Raw genomic sequence first — 10,953 nt, 5'->3', positions numbered from 1 at the left:
GCGTCCTGTAAACTGCTGCTGACTGTGCTGTCAGTTCAGTTCCGTTTGGTCATGGGGGAAAAATAAGAGAGGGAGCAATTGTTAATATAATGTCCTGTATTGATAATAAAACTACTGAAATGATATAATACACACAATAATTAAATATTTTTCTCAGTCTTTCTGACTGGCCTAACCAACTATAATAATCTTAATATTTCAGATGTCCAATGTCACAATTTAAATATTTAAACCTACAAATAGGCAAAAAAAATCTACTTGTTTTGGTTTCTTTTTTAATTCCATGATCCTTCAAAGCTACACATATTTCTGTGATCAAGTTTTGGTAAGAAACTGATCAACACTGAAGTCAGACCATTAGCAAGACGTCTCCCAGGACAGGTTTCTGGCCCAGGGATGTTGGCTTTTCAAAATTCAGATGTCTCAAGATAACATCCCAGACCACCAACAGTCAATAGCTTTTAATTACGTGATGCAGGCCCTCGATGCAAGTCGATATGGAATGACCGTTCCACGGCCTGCTGGGTAATTGTCTCCCAGATCTAATTTAAATACATCGGAGTTGTTGAGAGAAAAGGACGTCAATGCAGGAAGCGGGAAGAAAGAAAACAGATGTGGGTACACAAAGTGAGAGTGAAGTCTGCTTGTGTGACTCGACTCCAACACACACATTAAACAAAACATACTCAAACCTTTTATGTCGTCACACACAATAAAGTGAAATTTGAGCTCTGCATTAACCCATGCTAAGCATTAGGACCCACTCTTCTCCCTGAGCCACAGCCGCACAAACACACACACAAAAAATTTCGCAAAAAACTAACTTAGCATCAATAAATCGGTTTATTTAAAAGAATATGTTACAATTTATTACAGTAAGCGACGTAACCAAACACTTTGTCTTAAATTTTACATTTCAACATGTCAAAGAATCTGCAGGTTGTCAATCTCCATCCTCCTCCTCTTCGTGTGACTTTTCGAAAGCCAAAACAATATCAGGTGAAAAACTTAACAGATGCTGAATTTAAGAAAGAATCTTACTGAAATAAATACAATTAGTGACATTTAACTTTAGTCAGGATGAGAGAGAGAGAGAGAGAAAGAGAGAGCACTGAACTTGAAGGTGGGCAGATCAGACAATCGACCACGTCAGACATGGTCCAATAACACAGACAAGGATCCTGGGAAATGCTTTCAGCCTTTAGGATGGCAATTCTCTCAATTCAAGGCTCAACACATTCAATCAGACCTCCTTTACACACCCGGCAAGGTATGTTGAAGCTCATTAATCACCCTAAATGGCCTTTGTGATCAGCACCATCATTAAAACAAGCAGTCTTAGCGAGAGCCACTGATCTCAATCTATGACTCTTAACTTGCTTGTAGCTAACAAAAAATACTGCTGACATTCTCATTACGAGCCAGGCAGGAGTTAAGGACGGGTGAAAATTGAATATTAGCATTTACAAACGTTCACTGGCATCGTACACTGATCACATGACTTACTTAAGAAGTAACAAACATCAGTTGGTGATGTTTTTGTTTTTGCACACATGTAATGCAACACAGGTCTGTGCTTTGAGCATCAGTTTGATTATCTTACAAGTGATTTTGCATAAATCAGCCATATCATGACATACAGTAAGTTGATTTAGGAATGTTCTTATATTCGTGATAATAAACCATGATGACACTGATAGGAGGGCTCATTGTGTAAAAGCTCGAAGCAACTGAACATGTAGTATCTTTTGGATAAAATAAGAACTTTCCTAAATGTCCTTCTAAATGAGGCGATGGTAGTTAAAATATCGCACTGAGCAATGATTCCTATTTAATGGCAGCATGTAATCATATTCTAATGATGTTATAACCTGTAATTACATTTTTTATTTTTGTCAGCCTGAAGTCACCGTTGCATCAGATAACTCTGTTATACCGTATTACATTATGTTTATTACATTATTCTAGGAATGACAACATTAACTGGGCTCATTTAGAGGGAGCTTGAATGTTTATTAAACTGCACCACAGTTCTGTGATCAGTTGCTACAAAGCCTTTAGTGAATGTGCTCCGTTATCTTCATATCCATCATGTTGATAAAGTGTGCAAGCTGCCCTTTTTTTTTTTTTTTTTTTTTGCAAAGAACTCCTCTTTCCACTTAACCTGAATCCAAAGTGCATAAGTGGTTCAACAGTACAGCGCAGTACCAGCTACAGAGATAAATAGTGCTGCGAGTGGAAAGGTCTTCTGGGTTGCAGGCCTATAATAAATCCGGTGGGAGTAATCAGGGCCGGTAGGGGAGCAGGAAGGAGGAGGAGGACCCCTGCTGTCTCTTTTGGGTAATACATGATAAACATGATGTACTCCACCTTCTGATCAGTGCTCCTCGTCAATGCCGCTCTATAATGGCCTCAAAACATTTGCATGGAGTGTTCACATTATACTATGAATACATAAACGTTGAATGCATGACTCATTTGATGATGTAGCACATAATCATACTGTAGTCAGTCAAAAATGAATGTAAACTAAGCCCGGGCTAGTTCCAGTAATATGATCACTATCTGCCTCTTAGGTTACATTTCCCACATTTGGAGGCTGTTAATACTGTTTGATAAAGTACAACATTAGTCTAAAGTTTAACGTTGTTCCAGCTCATGTGTGAAATAAACACAGCAAAAAAGAAAATAAATTTTAAAAAAAGTCCACTTTCTCTCTCCCTTCTCTCTTTTGCCACATTACAATGTTAATAGTTATCTTTTATAAATGCAAATCGATAGGCAGACAGATGAAAATGTGGTGTAATTCAGCTGTGACTTACATTCTGAGGGCCTCACTCTGGTTGGCTCCTTGCCTTTGGGAGCCCCCTGGACGCATCGTTAACAGGCACGAACACACTTTGCACGCCAACAACTGGCCAAAAAGACAAAGAAGAACTGCTGCTCCCATCCGTCAATGGAGAAGACCAAGTGTCTTCCTGTGGTCAGCATCTCTGATCAGTGTTATCTGCATTAAACAGCCTCACTTTCTCTGGTAAGTCCAACAATATTTTCTTATTCACTTCAGCTTTCTCTTCCCAGCAGGACTCCTTCAGAGGAAGTTCAAAACGTCCACATGTACAAGTCACATTCCACTTCAAGTCCCTGCCAATAAGAAGAAGGATTGCATGAATCCATGACCAAGTCTTTTTGGACAGAGCTCTATTTTAATGCAAGATGATGGTGCGCTGGATTCAAGAGTTCTGGTTCATGTGTCTGTAGCCGTTTATGCTTCGGATTATTCGATTCGTTCATTTGCAGGTGCTTGTTGGTTTGCATGTATCGGGGGGGGGGGGGGGGGGGGGGTAGCTTCTGAGGTTGTAGCTGATGGAGTATAAACGATGACCATGTAGTTAATAGTATAGGAGTGTTGCTGGGTCTGGGGCTAGATGAGGGCTGAACTGAGCTGAGTCGGCGACGACGGTGTCTAGTTAAGAGGTAACAATCTCCCTTCCTAGGTGCCTCCATCCCTTCTGTGCCTCAGCAGCTGGAAAATATTCTGAAACAGAAACGGCAATCAGGAAGAAGACGCACAAACTCAAGAGACAGAAAACAGAAAAATTCATCCAAGCTCTTGATTAATCATATACCGGACAGAGGCAGGCAAAGCCTTACCTTGCCACACATACCATCTTTACTACAGTTCTTATTGTCCTTGTCTGTAGCCTCCTCTTCCACCTGTAGGAACACACACATTGCAGGAATGAGCGAAGGACAAAACAGAAGGCTTGTAATATAGCAGGCTAGCCTGTTCACGGATGGTCCTTACCTCCTTCCTCCACTTTAGCTCACAGAAGACTCTCTCGAAGCACTCGTGCATGTAGTTAAACTGAACATCAGCCATGCACGGCAAATACAGAGAGAGAAACAGAAATTTAGATTTAAAAGACAAATACGTTTTTTTTGGAAATTCATTCACGAGATTGATTCCACTCTCATGTCTCAAGATTACAGCCAGCAGCTGGTTAGCTTAGCACAAAGACTGGAAACAGAAGGAAACAGCTAGCCTAGCTTTGTCAATTGCTAAGAATATACATCGACCATCACCTGCAAAGCTCACGAATGAACACGTATCTATATTTATTCCACACAAAAACTGAAGTGTAAAAGCACGGTCACACATCCGCGAAATCCTATGCGAGTGAGCGGGTGAAAAACATTTGTCTGGCGGCAAATCAAATTGGTATTCACATGGAGTTGACCGTAGGTGAACTGTCAGGCGAATATCCCCCCCGGCAGGCGATGGTCACTTGCCTGCATTCGTGCGACCGCGCCTTAAAAAGGAAATGTGCAGTTTTAGGGGGCGTTATGTGCCTGGGACTATTTTCGTGGCTGGGACCTTTAACTTCCTGGAGTCTCCAAGAAACAGCTAAACAAACAAGAGGTGAGCTTTAGATGTGCTGCGAGCCAGACTGTATTTCTTTCTCCAGTCTTTATGCTGAGCTAGCGGGCTGCTAATGGTAACTAGAGAGTGGTATCGATCTTCTCACCCAACTCTCTCCGCAGAGGGGGAAAAAGCACATTCCCAAAATGTCAAACTGTTCCTTAAAATTACAAAGACAATCAGGTTCTGATGTTACGCAACAGGAATTTAAACACTGGATATCAAGACATGTTTTTAAAGATGAAAAATCTGTTATAAATGTTGCAACTGTAAGAGCTGTATTGTCACTAGAATAATTAGACTATTATAGCACATGTGTAATAATCCGTGTGAGATACTCACATAGGGTGTAAATATCTTGACCCAGCGCGGTTTCTTCTCTCCTCGTGCATATTCAAAGCAGAAGGCCATGCCCTCTTCATCTGTGTCCCACCTCTGCATCTCCGCCCAATCAAATGCAATCACCTGGTTCTGGAGCAACACTGAGGCTTTAGTACACTCGCTCCATCATGCATAGAAAATGTGTCCACACACACACACACACACACACACACACGCGCAAACACGAACAAACAGTTGCCCCTTGCCTCGAGTGTCCCTTCCTCGGTGCAAGCGTGCAGCTTGAAGTGGTGAATGCTGATGGCTGTGATGACTTGGCCTTTACGTCGGGAGTCGCAGGAACAGTGTGGGAATATGATCTCATTGTAGCCCTCGCAATCCCTCAACAAACTCATATACTAAGGAAGAAAAGAGTCAGAGGAGACAAGATAGTGATGTTTTTACTATATATGACAATATGTAGTTCTGATGCTGAACTGTATCTAAGCTTTATGGCCAAAAAGCAGAGAACAGTCAGACACCTTGGTTATTGTCTGCAGCCAAACTGATCTGAACACAGGGTCGGAGTGTTTAATCTCTAAGTAGAGAGGCTAATCTATTCATACACACTTTCCTCCCCAGTCAAACCTACACTCTCACTGTTATACCACACACAGTGAAGGGAGACTTAACAGGTGGGAGAGAAGGGATCACATTGACCACACTGAACTCTAATATCTGCCTCTGTAAGTCATTCAGGAACAGTCGTAGAGTAGCTGTGTGGTGTCTGTCCACATGTGAGAGACTGACCATGGACAGCTTCTTCTGCTCGGCCAGCTTTTGCAGCTGGTAGGACTTCTGCTCTGCTTTGATGAAGCCTTTCTTCACATCATCTACAGCCTGCAACGATAGGGGACACTGTTAAAGCAAACGCACAAAAAGCACGTTCATATACACACACACACACACAGAATAAAGAAAGACACACACACCTGGTGAAAGAAGTAGTTGACAGCAAGCTGGTTGTCATTGAGCAGAATCTCCTCCTCTGTAGTGAAGAGCCACTTGCGCAGGGTGAGGCAGGTTCCTGGGATGGCTGAGGTATAGTTCTGTACGTACAGTTTGTGGGGGAACTCGTTGGGGGCGAGCTTACGCACTGAGGGAGAAAGAGAGAGAGAGAGACAAAAAGGAGGGAGGGAATGAAAGAGAGTGACGTCCCATTCTTACGTGGCGAGAAAAAAAAAAAGCCTTGTTCAAAAATCTTGACACGCTACCTAGTTTATCGACGTTTGTTGCTATAAATGCAAACCACAGGAAAGATTAGTGTCAAATATGTTAGATACTAGATGCTTGATATTCTCATCTTGGTGGTATGCAGTAAAAAAAGAAAAGACAATCAACTGACAAACCCACTGCAAATATCATCTACTGAAAAAATGAAGTCGGGAAGCATCGGTGATCCTTTGACTTTTCCTTCAGCACCATCATCGGGTCAAAACAATCTGTTGTCCGTGCAATACGGACACAGACTGAATTCAAGTAGCTTTGACTAAGGAAACATATATCTAAACCTTGAAGCAGCCAACAGATGCTTATTGGGTTAAAAGGACAGTGAAATGAGTCTGGTTATACATTATAGAGCTCACACGAAGAAAACATATCTTCAAGTGAACAACGATGCAAAAAGGTCACCAGTGTGAAAAGGCGATTTCATCATTTTGTTTTTTGCGCCAAGAATTCTTCCTCCAATTTAAATAAAACAGACTTCGGAGAGTGGAAGGAATGTAAATATTTATGATGATTTAATCTGCCACTGATAAAAAAACATGGATGACTTTCTCCGCATGAAGGGATACAACACTCTTAACTTCCAATTCATTCTTTGGGCTGAAAGAAACCATTCTGAACTCTTGTGACCTGCATGCAAGATTTCAAAGAAAGATGGGAAACATTTTCTCCACGTAGCAAAGGAACACACACGCAAACTCAAAGTTCAACTACGTGTTCTTACTCACCGAAGGTGTGGTTGATGACCTCAAACAGAGCAAAATAGCTGGCTGTTACACTGTCCATCCCCAGCTTCATTACCGCAGCCTGAGAGGAAAACAGAAAGACAGAATGAGAGTTGAGAAAAAAGGAAACAGAAAGAGTAAAACATTTGCAAGATGACTGTAATCAGGTCGGCTTTACAATGCTCACAGTGGCTCAGGCCTGTTTACCTGGTAGACCTGGTCAGTAGTAGAATTTTTGCAAACTCTAACGGTGAGCGTGGTTTTGTCGGGCATGGCTATTCTCAACTCCACATCTGACACGCCGTTATAGTTCTGGGTCATGAGAAGGGGAGACAAACTGCACGGTGAGTCACATGCAACTGCAGAACGACACAAACATGGGAGTGTTTGTTTCTTTTTACCTCATCTGATTCAGACAGGAACTCCTGCATGATGTCACTTTCTCCAATTACCCGTACAGAGCACACTGCAGACAACAGACCAGATACATAAAAGGTAAAGATTGTCTTTATGTGAAATATCCGTGGTTATATAACGCAATACAATAAAAAGGTATAGTTATGCACTCTGGAGTGTTTATCACAGACCTTTCCACACTTTCGCCCCCATTACTTCACTTTACAAACCCCAGAAAGGATGACACGAATTACTACAATCTGACTGAACCAATGTTTTCTAGAAACCGTACATCCCCTTCTCTCCGCCTGACCTTTCTCCATGTACTCTTCAAGGCCTCTGCGTCGTGCGTCCAGCTGCTGCTCTGACAGGGAAAAAGGCCATTTCCCAGGCAGCTTGGGGAACGGGAAGTTGGCAAACTCCCTCTTCAGGTTTTGGTGTAGGATCACGAACTCACGGTAACGCTTGGAGCACAGCTGCCTGCCCGCCATGTACACATTATAGACCTGGAAGTGAATGCAGAGAAAGAGAAAAATGAATGTCCCAACGCGATAACAGGGAGTTTAAGACCAATCCTGTCGCTTATTCATCCATTTATGCTTCCAAAATCCGACTTCCTCCTCTCATTTAGTCATCTATGAATTCATCCACAGCTGCACCCACCACAAACTTTTCCTGGTTGAGCTCGGTGTGTTTGTAGCTCGGCACAGAGATGGGGACGGCCTGCTTGTCGGAGTAGTCGTAGCAGGACTGGGCTGAAATGTCGTCTCCGGGATCCAAGCAGTCGGTCTCCTGGGGCGGGACAGACAGCACGGCCAGCGCCAGCTCCCGCTCTCCAGCCCGGATCAGGTCCACCACCTGCTTGTGGGTCGCTCCCTCTACATTCACACCATTACTAGAGGAAACACGGAGGAAGAGATGTGGTAGCTGTTGAGTTTTTTGTTTGTTTTTTTATTCGAGAGCCCTAAATAGAACACACGTTCTGAATGAAACGACAGAAAGTGAAGAAGAGTTAAAAAGTGAATTAAGTGCAACAGCTTCTGTTACTGCGTGGCACAGTGACAGAGGCTTTGTCCTCAGGAGTAAGACCTTTTGGTTTATGTCATCAGGAAAGCTGAGCATGAGTAACGCTGGGTGTTTGCCCTTTTGGCCGGCATGTGTCAGGGCACGACAGAACTGATGACAGTGCTGGAGCGTCCTGACCTATAGTTAACTTTACTCTAAACAGCCACTGCATTAAGCTCTCAGCATCCCCTCCAGCCGTTTGTTTAAATCCCAAAATAATGGGTAGTTTGGCAAATTAAGACGTAAACCGTGTCAGAATGAGATTTAGTAAATCACATTATTCTGTGCTTTAAGTTTCGTGCTAATGTACTTTTGCAATGTTTTCAGCAGTGTGCTAATATAGAGTGCTGCAGGGATGACGTCTTTTTAAAAGGCCAACCACGGAAGTTAGCATCGCTCTGGTTCCCTCGACAAACAAAACAATGGGATTTTTCTGTTGGAAGTTTCGAAAATTGCAGAAGAAAAGCTCCGTGGCAAACACAAGTTAATGATAATTACACGTTTTGTTTAGCAAGATAATCTTCACAAATACACACGGGAAGCATGAATGTAATCGCCAGAAGTAAAACGTTAACATGAGGCATTAAAGGAATTACACCTCGGTCACATGAGCGTGAGAATACACAACGAGGCTGTGAAAGTGATGACGTTTTGTAGTCTCATCTAGCCACTTTGCTAAATGCAAAAGCTACGATTATGTCAGTGGAAATAAGCAAAGACCGATAGGGGAGACACAAATAAAACCATCTTGCAGGTGGAAGAAAGAACAAATGTCTCCTACAACACAAAATACAGACTAAGCATTTTGGCAGCTCTTTCGTTTCAGCAGCTTTATTATGACTATAAAATAAGCACCTGATGTGGTGCCCTATGCACTTGCACGATCAGCACTTCTGAGCATCATAAATATTTTCAAGAGGCATTTCTCTCCTCTGTGTCATTTTTTCAGTTCTTCTGTATTTATAATTCAAGGTAATAGTTATTGTATTTGTTTATATCACTGCTGTTTTCTATGCTGTTCTTTAAAGCTAAATCTGCCACAGCAATATATACTGCAAGATAGACGGGGTATTGATCCGAGTGTTTAACATTATACACTTTATTGTCTTGCACTATAAATTATTCTGTACCGAAGGTTCAGAAGCAGTTTGTAAATGTGCGAAGATATAATCGATAGCAAGTATGTATTTGGGCCTGACTGACAGGTTGTCCTGTGTGTACAGTATACAAAAATGCACATACATACATTCTCATGCTTGCACACAAGCACGCAGAAATAATGGGGTCAACAAACTGCCAGGTTACTGCAGGCCATCCATCAACAAAGCAGTGTGCAAAAAGCCAGCCAATGAGATACTGGCTTTTTAGAGAGCGAAGCCAATCAGAATTGAACTGAAGGCATCCCTCCTCCCTTTCTGCATCACCTTATTCAGACTACACTGGAGCATCAGTACTGATGCTGCGGGTTCCTCTCCATAGCAACAGAGCCTAACATCAGCAAGCAATCTCCATGCATACTAACGATTTAGGACGATCACCTCTATCCTAAATGCAGTACACACACACACACACACACACACATGCTCACTGGTAGCAACATCAAAGCCATGTATGGTTAGATGCAGTGGGGCATGCAGACATATAACAAACTGCATCTGGTTCCATATTAATGTGTACAAGGGGTAGGATTTAGTGTGACGGGAATGTTTAATGATCCCTCAATCGTTTCTGTCTGACACGCACGCACGCGCGCACACACACACACACACACACACACACACACACACACACTCCTTTCATGAGGAAGAACGGCTCCTCTGCCCTGCAAGACCAGTATGGTAGTGCATGCTCACACGGGCTTTTTTGGTGGCTGACACTGCTCCCAGTAAAAGATACTGGGGTCATCTGTACGTTAACGTTACTTAAATATGCTTCAGGTTAAGCTAAGACAGTATAGCCACTTACACCTCAAGAATCCTGTCCCCCTTCGAAATACCGGCTCTGTCGGCGGCACCTCCCGGTAGGACAGCACTGACATGCTGCAGTGGAGCGTACAGTTCCCCGTTAATGCTTCGTAGTTGCCCGCCTTCACTAACTTGTCCCCGAACATTGAAACCATAGCCAGAGTCAGACTTCACTATTCGAACCAGCCGTGGGCCTGAAGTAACGGTAGTTGCCGTCTGGCAGCTGCCGCCGGTGCCCGGTGTAACGTTACCGCTACCGGAGCCGTTGCGAGAAGAAGGGTGAGGCAACGGAGGGACCGATGAACAAATTCCTTCTCCCTCGACGTCCGCCATTTTTTCTATACTCTTTGTATCATCCAGCCAAATTCAGCTAACAATAAATATCCTACAAACATTAGCTTGTCGTAGCGGGCTAATCAGCTTGGCTAGCTAACTGACTGAGCTCACCGGGAAAAGCCGACAGAGTCCGATGATTCACGAGACCGCCCCAGGACGCGTTCCATTTGGGTCACGGGTGTAGCGGCTAGTTTCCTGGGTAGGAAACATAATTGTATACAGACAAGTCGTGAGTCAGTCAGTGGTTTCTTTTGACTAAATTAGGAATGTAATAAACAAATATGTTAGCCAGTTGTGCCCAAACTGTGGATCGGGATCCCTTGTACCCGAAGTAAAGCCTCTGGGTCTATGGGATAGGAAAATAAACTATCTTTGTTTAACTTTTTTTTTTGTATTAATCATGGTGAAATGTCGACGAAATCTTACTCTGGACTACTCA

The 10,953-nt window shown here is 42.9% G+C and overlaps 1 protein-coding gene across 3 annotated transcripts; it reads right to left on the bottom strand.

The window, feature by feature from the left end:
* Positions 1-824: 824 nt before the first annotated feature.
* On the bottom strand, positions 825-10,625 carry snx27b (sorting nexin 27b). 3 transcript variants are annotated; one of them, XM_076109274.1, is made up of 13 exons: positions 10,180-10,625; positions 7,813-8,044; positions 7,463-7,655; positions 7,155-7,219; positions 6,961-7,065; positions 6,757-6,835; positions 5,734-5,897; positions 5,552-5,641; positions 5,011-5,160; positions 4,766-4,894; positions 3,809-3,868; positions 3,655-3,717; positions 825-3,538 (listed from the first exon to the last, which is right to left on the bottom strand). In XM_076109274.1, the coding sequence occupies exons 1-13, from the start codon at positions 10,509-10,511 to the stop codon at positions 3,494-3,496; spliced, it is 1,707 nt and encodes a 568-aa protein (XP_075965389.1). In that variant the 5' UTR covers positions 10,512-10,625; the 3' UTR covers positions 825-3,493. The 3 variants fall into 3 exon arrangements, with proteins under 3 accessions (XP_075965389.1, XP_075965388.1, XP_075965390.1); XM_076109273.1 differs by having other exon boundaries at positions 3,669-3,717; XM_076109275.1 differs by lacking the exons at positions 825-3,538; positions 3,655-3,717; positions 3,809-3,868 and adding an exon at positions 3,963-4,313.
* Positions 10,626-10,953: the final 328 nt, after the last annotated feature.

This window comes from Anarhichas minor, unplaced genomic scaffold, assembly GCF_050575085.1.
Source record: "Anarhichas minor isolate MPS153535 unplaced genomic scaffold, ASM5057508v1 ptg000041l, whole genome shotgun sequence".
Taxonomy (NCBI): domain Eukaryota; kingdom Metazoa; phylum Chordata; class Actinopteri; order Perciformes; family Anarhichadidae; genus Anarhichas; species Anarhichas minor.
The sequence above is the reverse complement of the archived record's forward strand: the minus strand, read 5'-3'. Positions and strand labels throughout refer to the sequence as shown.

What these genes read in the sequence shown, in the direction of transcription:
- snx27b (XM_076109273.1), bottom strand. Translation starts at nt 10,511, where the DNA reads ATGGCGGACGTCGAGGGAGAAGGAATTTGTTCATCGGTCCCTCCGTTG. An exon ending in TGAAGAGTACATGGAGAAAG is followed by an intron (nt 7,220 to 7,462) that starts GTCAGGCGGAGA and finishes TGTTGTCTGCAG; the next exon opens with TGTGCTCTGTACGGGTAATT. An exon ending in CTACTGACCAGGTCTACCAG is followed by an intron (nt 6,836 to 6,960) that starts GTAAACAGGCCT and finishes TTTTCCTCTCAG; the next exon opens with GCTGCGGTAATGAAGCTGGG.